The 20,690-nt window shown below is 41.6% G+C and overlaps 2 protein-coding genes across 5 annotated transcripts; one reads left to right on the forward strand and one right to left on the reverse strand.

The window, feature by feature from the left end:
• Positions 1–6: 6 nt before the first annotated feature.
• Positions 7–9,754, reverse strand: strada (STE20 related adaptor alpha). Of its 3 annotated transcripts, none has more exons than XM_042391801.1 (12): positions 9,669–9,693; positions 8,980–9,043; positions 7,219–7,276; positions 3,726–3,828; positions 3,417–3,538; positions 3,063–3,171; positions 2,841–2,964; positions 2,154–2,325; positions 1,942–2,046; positions 1,540–1,793; positions 1,399–1,441; positions 7–1,058 (listed from the first exon to the last, which is right to left on the reverse strand). In XM_042391801.1, the coding sequence occupies exons 4-12, from the start codon at positions 3,775–3,777 to the stop codon at positions 903–905; spliced, it is 1,137 nt and encodes a 378-aa protein (XP_042247735.1). In that variant the 5' UTR covers positions 3,778–3,828; positions 7,219–7,276; positions 8,980–9,043; positions 9,669–9,693; the 3' UTR covers positions 7–902. The 3 variants fall into 3 exon arrangements, with proteins under 3 accessions (XP_042247735.1, XP_042247736.1, XP_042247734.1); XM_042391802.1 differs by lacking the exon at positions 9,669–9,693 and adding an exon at positions 5,381–5,409 and having other exon boundaries at positions 8,980–9,042; XM_042391800.1 differs by lacking the exon at positions 7,219–7,276 and having other exon boundaries at positions 9,669–9,754.
• Positions 9,755–9,823: 69 nt separating this feature from the next.
• ddx42 (DEAD (Asp-Glu-Ala-Asp) box helicase 42) lies at positions 9,824–19,025 on the forward strand. Of its 2 annotated transcripts, XM_042391794.1 has the most exons (18): positions 9,824–9,900; positions 11,311–11,529; positions 11,626–11,776; positions 11,879–11,940; positions 12,301–12,337; positions 12,763–12,915; positions 13,025–13,129; positions 13,334–13,453; positions 13,552–13,728; positions 13,831–13,959; positions 14,078–14,177; positions 14,277–14,324; positions 14,410–14,507; positions 14,844–15,120; positions 15,812–16,038; positions 16,130–16,240; positions 16,419–16,535; positions 17,684–19,025. In XM_042391794.1, the coding sequence occupies exons 2-18, from the start codon at positions 11,318–11,320 to the stop codon at positions 18,281–18,283; spliced, it is 2,724 nt and encodes a 907-aa protein (XP_042247728.1). In that variant the 5' UTR covers positions 9,824–9,900; positions 11,311–11,317; the 3' UTR covers positions 18,284–19,025. The 2 variants fall into 2 exon arrangements, with proteins under 2 accessions (XP_042247728.1, XP_042247729.1); XM_042391795.1 differs by lacking the exons at positions 9,824–9,900; positions 11,311–11,529; positions 12,301–12,337 and having other exon boundaries at positions 11,754–11,776.
• Positions 19,026–20,690: the final 1,665 nt, after the last annotated feature.

The following is a 20,690-nucleotide window of genomic DNA, read 5'->3' on the forward strand; positions in this document are numbered from 1 at the left end:
TGTGTGTTAAAGTTAAAACATTAAAGTGAACACTTTATTCTTAAGTAAAACTCAACATTTGCAACACTTTGCTTTGACCTCAATTTCAAATACATGCAACCAGACAAAAACAAGCACCAAATGTAACATTCACGTTTGACATAAGTAACATCACGCCCAGAGTAAGTTCAAGGAAATACATACTTCTATGCTCTGAAGGTTAAACTAAACGGATGTTATATTTTAACCTCTGTGCGACGAAAGTGATGCGTGAAGCATGAGATGTAGTTTAAGACTGTAACACAGGCAGAGAGCTAAGAAATAAGTATACATGCTTCTCATTTAGTGGACCCTCCGGACGAGCATGAAACCTTCCAAGAGGGTTCACCGAGTCAGCTGTGAGGACCAGTGTGCGCCCTTATGGTGGTCTCACTGAGCAGATGGGCCACATCGAGTAGCCGTGTTCAAACAAGAGGTAGAGCGTCCCCTCTGAATATTTAGTAGCAGCTTCCCACTGATCCGTTTCATGAGAATCTTCAGGACTGGGCTACATCTACATCCACAGACCCTCCACTGAGGAGTAGAGGAGTCCTTGTTGTGTTTTGGCTCCAGGGGGGGGGGCTTTAAAAATGTGTGAGTACAATCTGTGTAAACGTGTGTGTCTGTGTGAGAGAAAGAGGCCTTCAGTGCAGTGCAAAAGTCTGTGCATATCTAGAGAACGAAAAAGCGTACAAGAGACATCAAAAAGAGGCGAGAAGGCTGCTGGCTTCCGACCTCCGAGAACAGCCCTTTAGCCCCCGTCCCTTAAGATTGAGATTTGTGTTATTTACAAGGAGACTGTTACAAAAACAAATCTCGTCCCGTCTGCTCAGAGAGTTTCTCGTCAGGATCCTACGAGTGTCTCCCCACCGTCTCAACCACTGTCAGAAGTCCCAGTCGTCCATGTCCAGGTGGCTGAGACCCGACTCCAGACTGGCCAGTCCGGAGGGAGAGCCCTGTAGCCGGGAGCTCTCGAAGCTGGTGATGGGCGACACGGGCCTCAGCAGCTCGGGCAGCGCCTCCGAGGGCCGCCGTTTGATCTGAGAGCCGGGAGAGAATAAAAACATTTGGAGGAGAATCAGAAACATGACATACTTAACCAAATTTCATCTTTTTAATCTCCCACATTTCTTTATTCTGAGAAACAGATTGTATTGCAGTGGCTTAAATTCATGATGCTAAAATGTATAAATTTATGTACATGATGGACCACAAAATCCTGTTTCAACCAGAATTAAAGCAAAAGACAGGGCTTAGTGGGCTTTCGTAGCTGCAAAGTTAAGAAGATTGTTGTCCCAGAAGTAAGAATATGATGAATGTAACACATCTTAAGTAATGGAAAGTGTTTATGTAAAGAGACAATGTCAGTATCTTACACACCTGTTTGAAGAAAGGATGGCCTGTGAGAGTGGTGGCAGACGGTCTGAAGGAAAACAGGGAGAATATTTAGTGTCTTGAACCTTAATAATTCTACAACATATCTCATACAATATTTAAACATGCAGGCAGAGATTGGTCCACCTCTTCTCCGGGTCTCGCTGTAAACACAGCTCAACAAATGCGTGGAAGTGTGGGGAGAACGTCCGGTTGTAGGGGTGTCCTCCCGACGACGAGGAGGGCTCTCCGTTGGAGTGGCGGATCCCTCCGGCCCCTGGCCCCTCGCAGATCCCGGAGTCGGCCCCGGAGCGAGACGGTTTCAAGGACAGTTCCTCCGGAGGGATGGTGGTGGTGTCCAGCAAACATGGCACCGTCCCGTTTAGTTTCTCCAGCAGCATCTGTGAAGGTCAAGCAGGAAGGAAGAGAGCGTTAAGTTTAGCTTTCGGAGCAGTTAAGCCCACTTTCTTATTTGTCACTGAATTAGTGGTTTCATACAGACGATGTGGTGCAGAAGAACAGGCTGGGAGACGATGGGTCTCTGCTTACCTGTGTAGCCGGCATGTCTTTGAAGGGCACGTGTCCGTTGGCCAGTTCACAAGCTGTGATACCGAGGCTGTAGATGTCTGACCGGGAGTCGTAGCCCTGCAGGTTCTGAGAAAAACAATTCGCAACCTTGAAACTCGACCGCGTTTCCGAAACCGGTTCACCGGGGGAACAGGCAGTATCGTATTATGCTTCGGTGTGGAGAAATGCAGTACCTGCTGCAGCACCTCGGGGCTGAGCCAGGGCAGCACCTTGACGCTGTACTGGGGGAAGTCGTGGACCACTTTGGCCCTCTGGCCATGACGGATCAGGCTGAAGATGCTCCGCAGACCCGACATACAGACCTGCCCGTCTGCTGAGATCAGCACATGGCTGGCCTTCACGCTCCTACACAGAAGATAGTTAGGACTGACGAATTTACTTGAATTCAAACGTACGAAAGATTGGTTGATCAATAATGTTAAAACAGATACCGGCTCGTCAGTCTTGTCCACCTATAATATAAAAAATCATGGCTCCAACTAAGTGATGCTACACTGGTCAAAGCCTTAATGCAGCATTTTATTCAGATCCCAAATAAAGATGTATAATCATGTCAGCTCTTATTTTGATAGCTGTTGACCAGAAAAACTGTTTTATTGTGAACTGGGAGGATTTTATGCAATAGCTTCATCTGTAAAACCTGCTTCACCAGAACTCATTAGTCTGATGTCCTATGATGGTCTAAATGCTGCGTCAGATGCCTTCTCCACCCCTATAATAATATAATTATTGGGGAAACACTGATAATATGTGTTGTTGTTTTGTTTTGCAAAGAAAATCATAAAAACACCCTTTTTTACAATTCATGTCTGCCCTTCAAAAACTCTTCTTATTGAACCTAATCTACGAGTGTGTCTTACCGGTGCACATATCCCATGTGATGGATGTATTCAAGAGCTTTGAGCATGCCTAGTAAAATATACGCGATGGTCAGCTCACTCATACCGTCGGTGAAATGTGAGCAGATGAGATCTCTGGCTGACCCTGAAAATAAAAAAAGGTCAAACACAGATGATGATGTTGAAATTAGCTCTTGAAGTCCAGGCTACTTAAAAATGTTATTAACATACTTTACTCCTCACCATAAGCCATGAAGGGCGTGATGACCCACAGCTCATTCTCAGCTATGAAGACGCTCTTGTAGGGTAGAATACTGGAGTGGTGAAATAACTTTGACACGTGCAGTTCGCCCTGCGAGGCAGAGGAAAGGAAATTACATCTTATTATGTCAAGATGACAGACGGAGAGGAGAAGATGCTGAATCTAATTAGGCGCAAGAAGGGTGAGCTGTAAAGAGAGGAAAATTAATCAGAACGCAGACACACGAGGGGTTACATAAGTAGTCATGATGCAACAATGAGATGAAAGGAGGAGGGTTTTATCCGCAAGGAGGTCGCTGAGTTTGGATCGAGCGATGACGGCGGATTGAAGCAAACCTGCAGGTAGGTAACCATGTCGTTAGTGCATGACTCCAAGTCGATCCGTCGGATGGCGATGTGCTCCCCGGTAGGTCTGTATCGAGCCAGGTTAACAGTCATCAAGTCGTCCAGACCGCGGCCTAAAACACAGACGAGGATGTCATTTTAAAAACTATTTATGTCCCTTTTAAACACATATCTTCTATCTATAAATGCACAGAAAAATCAAAGATGTATTGAAGACTTAATGATGCAGTAAATAAAACCAAAATGTCACAAGAGGCTACTTTAGCGAAAAGTCTGCCTGTGTTTCTGCCTTTTACTGACCGATAACTGTGAGGAGCTCGTAGGAGTCGCTGTCAGGGCGGAAGCTGCCCATCGTGTCCCGACGTGGGAGGGAGGTCAGGCTCTCCCGACTGTCCTCATGGGCCTGGAGGCGGAGGGGAGGAAACAGATATAATTAAAGGTCGGCTGAGACGCTGACTTCCTTCGCTTGCTACGGTGCAGGAGGACTGTGCCAAAAGGGCTTGTGAGTGACAACTGGAGGCTTGGTCATATATGTGATAACTGTTAAAAGATCACCGAAGGACAGGCTGAGTGGATCTAAGGTGTGTTACAAAAAGGTACAAGGTGTGTTAGCTTGACCTGTGGCACTAGCCGAAGAGAAAAACAGGAAGCAGAAGACATTAGTATTAGAAGAAAAACAAGCCCGCACTGGAACTCAAACCATCACCGACAAGTACTAAAACATATTCCAGCTGTTCGTATTGTTTTTGTGGCCCAAGACAGTGACAGTATTTGTGAACTGTTCCACTGATAAATACTGTAGCCTAGGAATAGATTATGCCTTCCTGTGTTTACTTAAAAAATATTTTAGATGAATGCATCACAAACACATGTAAAAAGTTCTTCTTTGGCAGTGGGGACTCCTGAATTCCATCAATTTATCACCGTTCAGATGATGGAAATGGACAGATTGCAGTAGCAAGCTGTGAACGCAAATGAAGGCAAGCTTTATGAGTATTTGTACTGTTTCCATGGTGACCTGTATAAAAAGATGCACATTCGAAATTGGGATAGTGCGCATCCTTGAGCCGGGGATGACATCGAGATCAAGATCGGAGACACGACTGTGTGTAAAGTATCCTCACAGATAAAACCAAGAGTTGCTCCTGATGTTAAGCCAAATGATGCATTCTCCCTTCGTGTTACTATCTGAGTCTTAAGCAGTTTACATTAAAACCGCCATGACAGCAAAGTCGAACATGCTGCGGCAGCCATCTGGCGAGGGGAACTTCTGTAAACGTTGATCTAATCACATGGGGTACTGGAGAAACTGCCATCGTGATCAGATTCAGAAAGTGGGGGTGGTGGGTGGTGGAGGGGGGTTGCCATGCATTGCTAAAGCTGAACACATGGAACTCCATCCATCTACGTTACAGCGCGCAGGGACACACGGTGGCTGACATCGAAGTGTGGACGCTATCAGTTCACCATCAACTCGACGACAGGCCGCCGGCACAGACGAGTCGAGTACTCACACAACACAAAATTAGTCAAGACTCTCAGTGAGGGGGACTAAAAAGACACCAAAATCCACAAAAAACAGAGCAGCACAAGACAGTATAGAGTAGGTAGGCTGTACCAGAGGATTATGTGCTCTCGTTTAAAAAAAGGAAAAAAAAAAGCTTGACTGTGTGCTCTTCGTCTCTCCCCTATCAGAGGCTCTGGTGAGTGAGGTGGGATGGCCCTCTGAGCGACGAGCATGTACAGCGGCGTCACGGACTGATCGCTCATGCATACATGAATGTGCAAAGCCTCAGGGTGTGTGAATTCTTCTACATAATATAAACCTGCGCGGTGCACACACGCATGCATGCACGCACATTCACAAAAGGCAAATGGGGGTTGGGTGGTGAGCGGGAGGGAGGTTTGGGAGGGAGGGGGAAGTGATAATGCAGTGACAGGAGTACCACACTTACTTTCCTGTGAGAGACTCCCTGAGCTTGCTCTGGGGTAGAAAAACCACATCAATGACATAAAGACATGAACACACACACACACACAAAACAAGAGAAGGATCTGTGTTTAGAGCAGCTCTTGAATCGGGAGAACGGGGGGAGTTTTTCCTGCAGGCTGCGGACGACCTTTGTCGGTTCGTCTGTCACTAACTAACGGGATGTCTAAACCAGCCGCTTTGTCTTGCAGGTGATCACCCGCAAAGTGACGCACCGTTATCAGTACAAAGAGTTTCATGATAGCTCGTGTGAACATGAGTCGACTGGAACTGCGCTGCAACTGCAAAAAAAAAAAAAAGACTCTAATCCTAGTAAAATGCTTGCATCTGCATAAAAGACTTAATTAAATATTTTCTTACCAAACTCATGAGAAAAAAAAAAGAAAGAAAGAAAAACAATCTAGCTCAACACTGCAGGCTCTTACCAGAAATTATGTAAGGCGATGGGAACACAGCACAGCCAAAAATAATAATAATAATAATGAAAAAGCCACATGCAACATTGTGCAATGACTGGCCAGCAAGAAAATGAAGATGAGGCGAAGCGATGAAAGCTTAATCAACCCCAGAGCCTTTCCAAAACACACAATATTATACTGAATATTAATGAGGTGTAACATTGCACTTAATAAATATAAACAACCACAAACGCGCTGTTGTTTAGCTTCAGGACAGCTGGAAAGACTTTGCATGTTTCATTGGCACGTTACAAACTACAGTCATGAAAAAAATGACCTTCACGAAACAGAGCAGCACTGTATTTCTCATTAAAACTGTGTCTCCTCTCTGGTCTTAATGTGACAGCAGGAAATATCACAGACAATATAAACCAGTGTTGTATCATCAGTCACAGTGGGGAATCGTTTCCAGTCAGGGCAGATTAATGTAGCTTCTGACTAGTACACAAGTTTTACAAGAAATGAACACAGGCTAGTCCAGACGTTCCAGTCTGTAATAATAATAATATTAATGTGGATGAAATGCAGTGAACCATTGAGGTTTTTCTTCTGAATGAGTGCAAATTCAGGAAAATGTATTCTCTCAGGAGCCATGATTGCTTTGTCTTGAGCAAGACTGACATAATTATTTAGATTTACTTTATTGAACACACTACCCGTCAAATCTAAAAGGTGCTTAGTACAGTTTACAGACTGCTGGGAAAAGCTACAGGAGAGACTACAGGTGTGAATAACTGTATGAGATGCAAGGCTAAAGCAGTTTCCCCTACTTGGCAGCTCATATTTATGGTAATTTCACTACAGCAGGAGCGTAACAGTCAAGCCTGAAAACTAGCACATGCTGGCTTAAACCCAACTGCAATCACAAAGCTTGATAACATACTGAGTTTGCGGTATCTATATCTGAAATGCAAATAGCAGTGATTAAATTCAGATTTAACTGCCGCTTAAATCTAATGCGGTTAACCGCCACGACTCAGATTTATTTTCATTGGGTAATAATGGCAAATAAAAATAGAAGTACACAACCTTTTTCTACACGCAAGATAAGCACAATCACAAGAAGCATTAAATAAAATGGCACAGACATTCGTTAAAAAGTGATTTTGTTTGTGATCCCCTCTGATAAATTATTGAAGCAAATAAAACAATGAGGCTAACGCTCAAGACAGATAACAGATGATTGATCGACTGAATAGAAAACCTTCAGAAATTGTAATTCTTAGAGCAACGCTTCAACTAGAACTGGATGTGTTTGTTTCTATTTGTGCTGATGAAGGGATCTAATGTGTAAGCAGTGATTCAACCCTTTTTTCGTTGTAACCTGCTTCGCCTCGGACCTCACCTCCAAATAACTCCAAATCCCGCAGGCTCTCCACACTCAATTTCTCAGATACCCAACGCTGACAGACACAGAGGGTTAATAACAGACATGGAAAGAAAAAAAGAGAGACAGAGAGACAGAGAGAGAGAAAATGCAAGCAAGGATAAGGAAAAGTTCCACAGGAAAAATAAACACATTTGAAAGCTGTTGAATAATGATGGTTCATGCTGGCTGCCTAATTTGCAACTGTGAAAGATTTCTGTCTCTTGTGCGGAAAAGAAAGTCATGGGAAAAAAAAAAGAAATCTGGCACTTTTATCCAACATTTCTTGTCTGTAAGCATACAGGGAGCTGACACAATACCATGAACACATGTGCAATCTAATACAACAGTCCTTTCTGTTTATACAAGCTTATAATATTCTGCTTTTGTTTGCTTTTCTAAGTCAGAGAGTTAGTATACAATTGTATTTTATTCTGAGGCCATAGATGTTTGATTTTGTTCTACTAGACTGCATTATATTGTAAAAAACCTTTTCTGAATCATTACAGCTCTTATCTAAATTACTTTTAATGATATTATTCAGATGTTATTCCCACAAAATAATGAGCACTGTGAACCAATTCTTAAGTTGAAATTTGACACATTTGTGAGAGAAAATTGAAAAGTAGGTTATTATTTGATGTATTTCTTATATATATCATACATGTTACGTGTTCTTAACGTGTTCCACATCTGTTCCAAACTCCTTTATACTGTGTCTATTCTAAACTTAGTTCTTTGCTGTGGAAAATGAGACAGTTGAGTGTTTAACAGTTACTTTATTCTGTTGTTCTTTTGTCTGAGCCAGCGGTGACAAATCATAGTTATGCAGATTTTTATGTGTCAACCTGATAAGCCTTTAGAGGACAGTTTTGTTTGTTCTTAATTTAATATAGCAGTAATGTTATTTTGTGATGCTACATGGTGCATGCTTGTGTGCTGTCATATACGGTCGTGAAGACAGACTGTTTCTAGCTTAGCTGAACTCTTGACTTATGTTTCTATCTGAGGGTTGTTTACTGACCTGTAAGGTTAGCAATAGATGTTTCAAATTCTGTACGATAGTATCTAAAGGACTGGCTGAGTGCCAACTTTTCAGACAAAGAAAAGATAGCTAGGTGGTATGTAGCTTTGTCTCCAGAAATATGATGCATTGCACTTCTGATTGCATTATTTGATTACACTATTTCATAACCTGACAATGCTCTCTTTGTGTGTTTATTGAGTGATCAAGCAATTTACCACTACACATTGTGCTGCTTTATTGAATTATAATTAGACCTTAAAAATTCCTGTAAATGTATGAAAGCTTGTGCTAGGCTACACTGAATTGATTCGTTTTTTTTAAAACGGAGCTTTGCCAAATGTCCTTCCAACACTAAAGAGACTGGAACACATTGAAGGTTGTCAGATACAAACTTTGCCAAGCAAAAGAGCAAACTGGTCTCTGATCTGCTCAGTCAGAAGTTTTATTAATGGAACTGTATATTATTGTCCTATCATGTCAACAAATGTGTCTGGCTGTTTGCAATATTAACATAGAAATATTGTGATTATGTGCTGATTTCCCTGACAGGGATTAAGTCCTTGACCAAAGACAAAATTTAATGGAAATACTGATCAGAAAACATGATTAGATTTAATCCTAGGTCTAGAATTAGATTTAATACTTGTCCAGGAAACCTGCCCTGTAGTAAGAATATGTCTAAAAAAAAAAGGAAGTACTTGTCAGTCACTCACAAGAAAAGACATGGATCCTTTTGAGTGTGTTACATATGATGCCGAAAACACGTCCAGGGAATATCTGTAAAGACAAGAAGACAACCATTGTGAGGCTCTGTGTTGTCTCCTCCTGCAGGTCACTTCTGGTTGCTCCATCATGCTCATTAACTTTACAATACGAACACAGAAAGCTTTAAATGTCCTGAAAAATTACTTACATCTGCAAAACATAAACAATATTTAGAAAAACCTGCGTGACTTTGAGTGAAGATTTATTATCAAACATATCAACTTGTTTTGCTGCGAGTATGATGTTTAATAGGTGATTATTAAACCTTGTGCGGTAAAGTGAAGCTCTCTCTTGCGATCTCCCAGTAATTATTGTTAGTTTGAGTGATGATATATGTTTGTAAGGATGATTTAAATTAGTGGTTGAAACCAACAACATCCACGCTTCGATATTTGGTGCCTATTAACGTGTGCAAACACACAGATGCCGACTGATCGACTGCAAACGAAATAGTGTGACTGGCCCAAGAAAAAATAAAAATCACGAATTAAGAGAAGATTCCTCACAAGTATATCTTAGCTCTTGCTAATGGCTATTGTTGTCATGATGAAGGGCGCAGGCTAGCTCTTGCAAATTGCCGTTAGCTAAAGACTTAATTTAAGACATATTACATTATTTTAACACCATAATAACTTACCAGTATAGTGTTAAGGGAAGCAATGCGTGCTCGGAGTAATACAATCTTCTAGGACAACTTATTTAGCCAGACATCCTTTTAGCGGGTTGTTTTTGACAGCTTGGTGGAGAGAGCGTCGTGTCGCGCACAAACTACGACACAACTAAAAGAAAAAGCGGGCGCGTACAGATGACGCAAGCACCGTTTGGGTCCCACTGAAAACACAGGAGCTTGTGGCGGTATTAGAAAACAGGTAAATAAAGCTTGTCAGCCACCGTTACAAAAATAATTAACACATTTAGTCAACAAAATATGTTATCATGTAACGCGCGGGGTTTTGAAAGGCACCTTAACTACGCTGAATTCGCGGTAAAGTGTCGATAATAGCCGCGCACACCCACCTCTCGGCCTCGCTTTGCGGCCTTCAGCTAGCTATCACTAACGTACTGCAAGATGTTGGTTATATTGTTGATATTAAAAGTGTTTGTCGTCAAAGTGCGTTAATGTTAAGTAGCCACCCTGAGCCAGTAGCTGTCTCCCATTGCTTTTCTGCTAATATATATTTATCAAAGTGCTAACTAGCTTGATGCTGGTTACGTCAATTTCTTAAGCGATATCAAACATCCTCTCTTGCAGAACTCTATTCATAAATCGGGAGGTTAAATTGCAACATTATGTTTGCTTAATTTATAACTTTCACTTATGTCTAGCTATGTATTCAATATGTTGTTTAGCCAATGCTGCTCTCCTCTTTGTAGCTAACTTTCTGCGGTGGAGGGAGTCCCAGTGAATACAAAGCGAAAGTATCTGAAAGGTTGTTTTGATGATTAAAAAAAAATATATCTCATGTATTTGGCCCACTGACTGATAATAGGCAGTGGGATCTTCTGAGTCATTAACTACCAAAATACCGCAGACTTAAGTGGTCCGTGGTTATATGCCACATTTAGGGGATGTATCCATTGAAGGACAGGTTCACAATTTTTGAAGTGAGTCTTAAAACAACAGTGAGGTTGTTTATATGAACACTGAAAGAGGTTTTCCTCGCTGTAATCATTCCTGGCATACTGGCTATTAAAAGATCCCCTTCAAATGCACTGTCAATGTGAGTGATGGGGACAAAGTTCACGGTGTGTCCACACAGTCATTAAAAGTTGATGTGAAGCTTATTTGAGGCTTCAGCAGTCTGAGTTAGTCATATCAAGTGGTTATTTGACACATTTACAGTCTTTTTAGCATCAAATTCCCTCTTTGTGTTTCTTCGGACAGTGTTTCCCTGTTGAGCTGTGGTGGAAGTATAGTAACAAAAAGAGGAACATTGGCACTAAAAAGACTGTAACGTTGAAAGATATCTACTTTATTTGACTCATTTGGACGGCGTAAGCTTCATGTGAGCTCCAAATAATCTTGTAAATACATTTTTGCATTATCAAGGGATCTTCTAATGGTCAGTATGAACAGGAGGAATGATTATGGCGAGAAAAACCTGTTTCACTGTTCATCTGGGCAGCTGACTGTTGTTTTAAGACAGACTTGAAACATTGTGAACCTGTCCTTCTGTATTAGGAGTAACTTTCTGTAGCAGACATATAAATAGAGAGTTTTGGTGTGATAATTGAGGCATTTTATGACTTGAAAGAGTTGTTTTCTCTCGTTCTTACAGCACAGCCATGAACTGGAACAAAGGTGGTCCAGGTATTAAGCGAGGCTTTGGGTTTGGAGGATTTTCCCTTGCGGGGAAAAAAGAGGAACCTCAACTTACTCAAAAGTCTCACACATCATTCGGGCCCCCGGGGTCCAGTGGGGGATATGGGAAGAACCAGCAGCTTCCATCCTTCTACAAAATAGGGACAAAAAGAGCCAATTTTGATGAAGAAAATGCGTGAGTATCCCACAAACACTTGAAAAAAATGTCAAACTAAATTAAAAAAAACAACTAATGCACATATTTATTCATTTGATATGCTTTCTAAACAAGGTATTTTGAAGATGATGAAGAGGAGTCCAGCAGCAATGTGGATCTGCCGTACATCCCAGCTGAGAACTCGCCCACACGGCAGCAGATGCAGTCTGGTGGCGGCTCAGACAGTGAGGATGATCCACTGGATGCCTTTATGGCAGAAGTTGAGGTGAGAAGAGTCACAGTTAGGCAGAGACAAGCTTGTAATATATTTCTGAATGTTTTATGTATTGTTTTCTCTTATAAACGTTGTTGTTGTTTTCTCTTCCAGAACCAAGCAGCTAAGGACATGAAGAAACTAGAGGAAAAGGAAAAGGAGAAAAAGTCAGCCAAGTAAGACTTCATCTGTCTTTTTTTTAGATATTTTTGTAGGTACTTAAATTCTGCATTTGAAATGAAGAAAAAGAAGATTGCCCACAACTAAATTATTATTTTGTGAGCAAAAGTATAAGCTTTCTAGTTTGGGATGTTGTTAATTTGTAGATAACTGCTGTACTATTGATTACTTTTACAATTAGACATCATGTCTTAAGTTTCTCCAAAGACTGAGACATCCAGTTATGTCTTTGCTGGTTTAGTAGTTACTGTATCATCAGGTAAGCAAAGCCACCTTAGTCATGGAGGGATGTGGGCTGTCTTGGGTGTATGAACGAGCCGCAGGGAAGTTTTTTTTTTCTCCGCTTGTCATTGCAGGGGTATTCGTGATGACATTGAAGAAGAGGATGAACAAGTGAGTGAGCCCTCCAAAATTCTTAATCCACTACATCGCTGATCAGAGAGGTCTCCAGACCAAACATTCCCTCTACCCTCTCTTGTCTTTCAAAGCCCCCCCCTCCTGCCCTCCCCCCCTCTATCTGACCATGTAGGATGCATATTTAGGATCATTATGATGGACTTGTTTTTCTTGTGTAGATTAATCTTGATGTTTTGAAAGCTGGGAAACTAAAGCATGTTTAATTTTTATTTACTTCAGCAAGTGACAGAATAGTTGATATCAGATTGTGAACAATGTTTTGTAGTTTTTTTCCTTCTGTTATAAGGCTGAATGTCTCTTTAGGTATTTGTGAGTCTTTCAGGTGCCTGGATGGTGCTTGGATGTTGTGTTAAAGCAGCAAAGCGGCTCAGTTTTCACATGAAATGCTGTGCTCTCTGCAGGAAGCCTACTTCCGCTACATGGCAGAGAACCCCACAGCCGGGCTGACACAAGAGGAAGATGAAGAGAACATTGACTATGACAGTGATGGAAACCCAATTGCCCCGACCACTAAGAAAATCATCCTGCCCCTTCCTCCTATTGACCACTCTGAGGTACTGCTGAATATACTGGTTGTGCTAGTCAACTGATCAACATTACATTTTTTATTGTGTGTAATATGAGAGATTTTGTTGTGATTCTTGCACATGTTTTGTCCTGTAGATTGATTACCCACCGTTTGAGAAAAACTTCTACAATGAGCACGAGGAGCTCAGCAACCTGACTGGAACTCAAGTGTTGGAGTTAAGGCAGAAACTGAACTTGCGGGTAAGTTCAGGATTCATGCACAAATGTATATAAATGTTATATAACTGAAACCATGTACATAATGTAGCAGCTATTAGTCTGCTTCAATCATTTTTGTTTTGGCCTCAGACACATTTTTAGCTGTATTTCTAGCAGTTGTGGCTGTGGGGGGAAAGACCTTCGTCAGCATGTCCTTTGTTTCCTCCTTCTTTTTCTTATTCTCAGGTGTCTGGTGCTGCCCCTCCTAAACCTTGTACTAGCTTTGCCCACTTCAATTTTGATGAGCAGCTAATGCACCAGATCCGCAAGTCTGAGTACACTCAGCCCACTCCAATTCAGTGCCAGGTATAGTAAGAGTTTGTCTTAAGGTTGCAGTATAATTGAATATTAAATATTTTAAACATAATTTAATGAATAAACCCTGTTGTGAATCTGGGATTTAGGGTGTGCCCATAGCTCTGTCTGGACGTGACATGATTGGTATCGCAAAAACTGGCAGCGGTAAAACTGCAGCTTTTATCTGGCCCATGCTGGTTCACATCATAGACCAGAAGGAGCTGGAGGCAGGGGAGGGGCCCATCGCAGTAATCGTGTGCCCCACCAGAGAGCTTTGTCAGCAGGTAAGTAATGGAGAGAGATTGGAACAGCGGCATATTAGTAACTGAGAGTGCATTGTCAGGAGAGTTGGTTTACTAGTGTGTGTTTCTTTAACTGCTTGGCAGATCCATGCAGAATGTAAGCGCTTTGGGAAAGCGTACTCGCTGCGTTCTGTGGCGGTTTATGGAGGAGGCAGCATGTGGGAGCAAGCAAAGGCTCTGCAGGAGGGAGCAGAGATCGTGGTGTGCACTCCGGTAAGAGAAGAGAAGACCAACCTGTTTTTTTTTTTTTCCTTAACCTCGCTGCTAAGAAGAAAAGACACACTCTACAGTTGCAACAAATGTGAGATTTACTGAAAATGTGTGTTTGCAGGGTCGTCTGATTGACCACGTTAAAAAGAAGGCCACATCCCTGCAGAGAGTGACATACCTGGTGTTTGATGAGGCTGATCGCATGTTTGATATGGGCTTCGGTGGGTTTGCTTTATCAGCGCACTGTCAAAGATGTTGTAAACCTTTTTCTTTTGTGCACACCAGTTTATTTATGTTGTTGTTTCTCGTCTCCTTTTTAGAATATCAGGTTAGATCTATTGCCAGCCACGTCCGCCCTGACAGACAGAGTAAGTGGTTTTACTAAACTGTTATGATTCACTGTAATATGTACTAAGACTGTAAAGAGGTTTTATAATATGATTGCCTTCACAGCCCTTCTGTTCAGCGCCACCTTTCGAAAGAAGATAGAGAGGCTAGCCAGAGACATCTTGGTAGATCCTATTCGTGTGGTGCAGGGAGACATCGGAGAGGTTTGTGGCAAAACACATCATCAACCAACCCATAATAATTTATTATGCTTTTCTGAGAGCTGTAGTTGTAATTTAGAGAGAGAAATTTGCCCTTTTTTACCCCTTTTCATGGTGTCTGTGTGTTCATAAAATCCTAAAATACATAAAGTTATTATTATAAATGTTTCATTTCAGAATAAAAAGTAAGTGAAGTAGGTAAAATAAAGCTATTTATCAGTCAGCATTTGAAAAGGACAAATGATTCTGTCCTGGTAAAGGTTTATTTTTAAGTAATTAAAATGTAAAAGCTACAAGAGTAAACATGCAGATGTTTTTACAACCTTTCTCTTCGACCAGGCCAATGAGGATGTGACCCAGGTGGTGGAGATGCTGCACAGCGGGTCGGATAAATGGGGCTGGTTGACCCGGCGGCTGGTGGAGTTCACCTCCTCCGGCTCAGTCCTCATCTTCGTCACCAAGAAGGCCAACTCTGAGGAGCTGGCTACTAACCTGACGCAGGAGGGCTACAGCCTGGGCCTCCTGCATGGAGACATGGACCAGAGTGAGAGGAACAAGGTCATCAGTGACTTCAAGAAGAAGAATTTGCCCATTTTGGTGGCCACTGATGTAGCCGGTGAGTACAAGTGATATACGTCCTGTTTCCTTCCCTCCACAAGGGCTACCCACAATACCTAATTAACACCAAAAATATTAAATGTTTGTCTGTTTTTATCTACATTTTCAATTTCTGCATAAAAGAACTGCTGGAAATGCTGAAAATCTGAAGAAAAAAAGTCTCAAAAAAGGTTTTATGCTCAGCTCAAAAAGCAAAGTGCAACTTAAACAGATTTAGCGATTAAATTGTGACGTGTTGGGACCAATCAGCCTTTTTTTCCCTCACTGTTTGATCTTTTTTAATTGCATCATCTTGTTGCGCCAGCTTCTTCTGCAGTGGTTTAATGGCTGCTACTGGAAAAGAAGCACCACCAGCTGTTTTTATTGATGAATCAACTTCAAATATTCACTAAACAGCAGTGGATGGAAATAAAGCATTAATTCAGAATTTCTTTTGCCAATATTCTGGACATTTGGGTAAAAGTTGCACTAAATTTGGATGAAATCTAGCTTGTGATGCCACATTGAAATGTTAAACAACACAAAAGAAGAAAGCCAGTCGTCACCAGTCTCTGTATGTTGTTTCTGTGAAGGTGTGAGCTTCTAAAGATCCGTTCAGGTCACAGTTCTATGTGCTGACAAGCCTCAGCCCATTCGAGGTGAGAAACAACATAAACGCTAACCTGCTTCCTGTTTTTGTGTTCTCTCAGCTCGTGGTCTGGACATCCCGTCCATTCGCACGGTGGTAAACTACGACGTGGCGCGAGACATCGACACACACACGCACAGGATCGGGCGAACCGGGCGTGCCGGAGAGAAAGGTGTGGCTTACACCCTTCTCACCAACAAAGACACCTCGTTCGCTGGTGACCTCGTGAGGAATCTGGAGGGAGCCAATCAAGGCGTTTCCAAAGAACTGATGGATTTAGCCATGCAGGTGAGCTAAATAAGCAAAAGGCTGAGAAAAGTCGTACAGTAACTTGTCTCATGAGGAATAAATGTTTTTAACTTTGCCCTTTTTTTCCCAGAATCCCTGGTTCAGGAAATCCAGATTTAAAGGTGGCAAAGGAAAGAAGCTGAATATCGGCGGAGGTGGACTTGGTTACAGAGAGAGACCAGGTTTAGGGGCTGAAAGCTCTGTGAGTAACAAATTATGACTGTAAATCTGTTTTTATTTAGTTTTTTGTTTATTTTGTAATGCGTTGATAATCATAGTCACTACTATGTGCTGATTTATGATACGTTATGATGGGAATTCATGTTGATATTCGGAGGACATTCAGAGAGGTGTGAATAATGTTCTTGTTGTCTTTGCAGGAACGCAGCAGCAGCAGCAGCAGCATTTTGTCTTCCACTAGTAGCTACGAAGGCTACAGCAAACCAACCACTGGGGCGATGGGAGACCGCATGTCAGCGATGAAACAAGCCTTCCAGGTACACCTGAACTTATTTTGCAGTTATTGATACGATTTTTTCTTTTACATTCATACTGAAAATTTCAAATATTTCATGTTTTTATATTAAATGTTCTTGGTTTTTACTCCACTATGATCTAATGCTGTTATTTTGCAAGACTGTGAATATGTGCTGCAGTTCATGTTTCGGTACTCTTTAATGCAAATTAATACATTTTAACTTAATTCATTATATTTATCACTTGTGTTTAACAGTCTACAAGTTGTTGTTTTTATTTTCTTTTAGCCAGTCACAAAATAAAATCTTTAAAAGCCATAAAGTAATCTTTGACTTATCACTGTACCGTTTGCCTCATTAGATTATTAAAAATTAAATCTCAAAGAAAGCGCTGAAGAATTAACCTGACGCGCCATATGGTTTGTCACACAGAACCATCTGAGAAGTCATCCTTAGAGACTGTTTGGAAAAGGGCAGGCACTTTAAAAAAAAATACTTGGCAGGTGATTGGATGAACCATCCGTCTATCACCATCTTACCTTGCAAGGCAACAGGATTCGCGAGGTCATGCGAGAATCCTCATTGGACGCTGATTGGTCACAAGCACATATCTTAAAGCCTGACAAGATTGATTCTTGTGTGATCCCGTGATGTGATCTCGCAAATCCAGCTGCCTGGCAAGGTAACTTAACCTCTTTACATCTAGCGGGTCACCGGTGAGCCACTTAAGCCAGTTATAAGCTGCTTAGCATCACGCAGTAATGAGTAAGAGCAACTGGCACAATTTGGCCACTTGGAGATGTTTTGGAGACATTCAGGGACACCAGTGACACCACAAACTTCCTATCTTCCCCTAAGGTTTAGGGCTAGAGGACTGGAATTTTATACAGGTGTGGATGTATGTGGTGATTTGCATAATTCTGGCATAAAGCATGTCCTAGTTATTGTTATTCAAATATGTCTCGTTATAGATAGCCACATGCTAAACAAGCATATTTCCAGAAACTAAAAGATGTTACCTTTCAAATGAAGTCTAAAACATGGTTCACAGTTCTTCTGTTATAAGCTTTTCCTTTTGGGTATGCAAAATAGGCAAATATTTAAAAAAAATAAAAAAAAGGTTGGATGCTAAGAGGCTACACTCTTCTCAACGTTTCCTCTTCTTCTAGGCTCAGTATAAGAGTCACTTTGTGGCTGCATCCAGTGGTCCTCCAAAGCTCAGCACCAAGTCTAGCAGCTCTTCAGGCTGGACCAGTGCCGGCAGCCTGAGCTCTGTGCCGACAGAGTCCGCCAATGGCTCCGAGCGGTCCAGTGTTGCCGCCATGACCCTTTCGGGCTTCACCAGCGCTGGCTCCCTAAGCTCAGTGCCCACCAGTCAGACCAGTTCACAGCAAAGCTTCACTCCAGCCGCACCTCCTCCGCTAAGAGATAGCTCACGGGACAGACACGGGGAGGACTGGGGGCGCCACGGAGACAGTCACCACCGCCACAGCGACAGGAGCGATCGGCACAGCGGCGAGAGTCGCCACGGGGATCGAGATCGCCATGGAGACAGAGACCGCGACCGCTACGGGGACCGGGATCGCTACAGCAGCAGCAGCAGCAGCAGCCGCCACAGCGACAGTCGTAACGGAGACGGGAGCAGCAGGAGGGACAGAGAGGATCGGAGGAGCGAGAGGGATGGGGGAGATGGGAGGGGGGACAGAGGAGATGATAGCTTTGCTGTTCCCGAACCACCAAAACGTAGAAAGAGCAGGTGGGACAACTAGGAAAAAAAAAATCAACACAATCAATAAAATATGTGCAACCAACTGCTCCATGACGAGCTTGTCTGTTGTGTAGGCAGAAATTCAGAGCATATCAAAGGCTGACACACAAGCACAGGACGTTAAGAGGTGGTTTTTGTGGACTTTTTTGAGAAACGGGAAGGGCGCTGACTCTCCCGTCAGGTCGGTTAGGACCTCACGATTTGGGTCAGAGCCCGACAGAGTTTGTAGACAGATAAACACGAGCAGCTCAGAGACAGCCACTGTACATACATCATCAAGACTGTTTAGTTGTAAGTCAATAGGATCAAGCAAAAGAGCTGTAATGAATTCTGCTGTCGGTAAACAATTCCAAAGGATGTTTTGGTTGTTGTCTTGTTTCTTCTCACTGAGCTCCTAACATGCTTTCGTGCTTGCAAACTGGACTCTGTATTTTTTTTTTTTTTTTTTTTCTAATGGATCTTTGCCAAGTGTTTGTGTGTTTTGCATTTTAATCTACAAAGCTAACTCTTAGAGCTCGTTTCATTTTCGAAGGCGCTCGGTGATGATTCACATTCATAGATGTCAAAGAGTAGAACTCTTTTTGTGTCTTGTATTCGAGTCGTAGTGAAGTGCCTTCCCCTGGCATTTAGTCTATGCTTTTGAAATGTTTTTCAAGAAGATGCATATGTTTGTGTGAGGAATTTCCCGCGTTCATTCACACACGGAAAATGTGAAGTTTTGATTAAAAAGACTTTGGCATCTACTCTTGTATCTGTTTTCTTTTTTACAGTCAGTTAACCTGTCACTCATCTTGTTTTCCTCACTGAAAACATCTGCAGTTTGTTCTTTAAATACAAAATGATGTTTTCTTTGATTGAATACATCTGTTGTACTTGCTGACTTTATACAGATGTAACTAGTCGACACTGTTTTACTTTTGATAACATGTTAAGACTTATTTATGGAATAGACAAGAAAACTAAACCTGTTCAAAACACAAAACAAATTCCACAAGGATCTCATTAACAATAAAATCACAAATATCCAGTGGTGGAAAGTAACTAAGTACATTTACTCAAGTACTGTACTAAGTACAATTTTGAGGTAATTGTACTTTACTTGAGTATTTCCCTTTTCTGCAACTTTATACTTTCACCCCACTATATTTCAGAGGGAAACATTTTACTTTCTATTCCACTACATTTATTTAACAGCTTTATCAGTTACTTTAAAAATTAAGATTTTGCACAAAGGACAATAAATAAGCTAGCTAGCTAACTGTATATAAAGTAGTTGAAACTAGCTCCACCTCCAGCAGCTACAACAGTAACATGCTGCTTACACACTGATGCTTCAGTATTAATAATCTAATGATGTCATATACAGTATAATATATCAGTTATTGCAAAATCAGTACTTTTACTTTAATACTTTGAGTACATTTTGCTGCTAGTACTTAATGTACTTTTACTGAAGTAGGATCTTTCATGCAGGACTTTTACTTCTAACTAAGTATTTTCATATTGCTGTATTGGTACTTGTACCTAAGTAAGGGATCTGAATATTTCTGTCACAACTGCAAATATCAGACTAATAAATGAAAAACACTTTAAGCACAATTATCATCAAGAGACACCGTTGTTCCAGTTGTAGTAGTAACTTGTCCGAAACCCTGTGAACGCATCAGGAGAGGATGTGAACCGCGCGACACTAGTGAAGCAGTCTCTTAGCCCCGCCCCCGTGAAAACTGCGAAGGGAGCGCGCGTTCTGTAAAAAGCTCTCGCCCCCCCGAGATACTGTGCGCGTGATATGGAGAGAGATAAGGGCCAAAACTAATTTTAGTACTGATTTTTTTTATCCTTGGAAAGTTTTATTCTAGAAGTGAATGGTAAATGTCAGAGGTCAGCAAGTAGGTCCAACCATGGGCCATATTTTTTCAGCACTGTTAATTTGGGGACCGGTGTTGTACAGGCACGGTGAAAACACAGGTTTTTGATATGCTTTTGTTTATATAAAACAATTTTAGCATGTAGGGAGCCCCTAAACTCCTAAAAGATTATCATTTTTTATCTTGCATGCACAAGATAATAACTTCTAATAACTTCTAATATATGTTACGAGATATGGATCTTGTGCAAACATGTTATTATCTTGTACACATGAGACTATTTACTATAAACTCTTATCCGTCTCTAACATACAGCACGCAAACTTTAGATGCACGCAGCCGCCATATAAACGAGATAACTCAGATAATCCAGTTCTTTTCCACTTCAGCATGTCACAGATGTTTTATTTGATGATGTCTTGTGCACACAAGATAATAACTTGTTTGCACATTATAATAACTTGTTTGCACACGATAATAACTTGTTTGCACAAAGTAATAACTCGTGCGCACAAGATCCATAACTTGTGCACACAAGAT

Source organism: Thunnus maccoyii, chromosome 18 (genome assembly GCF_910596095.1).
Source record: "Thunnus maccoyii chromosome 18, fThuMac1.1, whole genome shotgun sequence".
Lineage (NCBI taxonomy): Eukaryota > Metazoa > Chordata > Actinopteri > Scombriformes > Scombridae > Thunnus > Thunnus maccoyii.

Coding starts and splice junctions, on each gene's coding strand:
- strada (XM_042391802.1), bottom strand. Junction 5,410..7,218: donor GGATTTGGAGTTATTTGGAG/GTGAGGTCCGAG, acceptor TTTCTACCCCAG/AGCAAGCTCAGGGAGTCTCT. Junction 2,965..3,062: donor CACGCCCTTCATGGCTTATG/GTGAGGAGTAAA, acceptor TTTTATTTTCAG/GGTCAGCCAGAGATCTCATC.
- ddx42 (XM_042391794.1), top strand. CDS start 11,318: ATGAACTGGAACAAAGGTGGTCCAGGTATTAAGCGAGGCTTTGGGTTT. Junction 13,130..13,333: donor GGCAGAAACTGAACTTGCGG/GTAAGTTCAGGA, acceptor TCTTATTCTCAG/GTGTCTGGTGCTGCCCCTCC. Junction 16,536..17,683: donor CGATGAAACAAGCCTTCCAG/GTACACCTGAAC, acceptor CTCTTCTTCTAG/GCTCAGTATAAGAGTCACTT.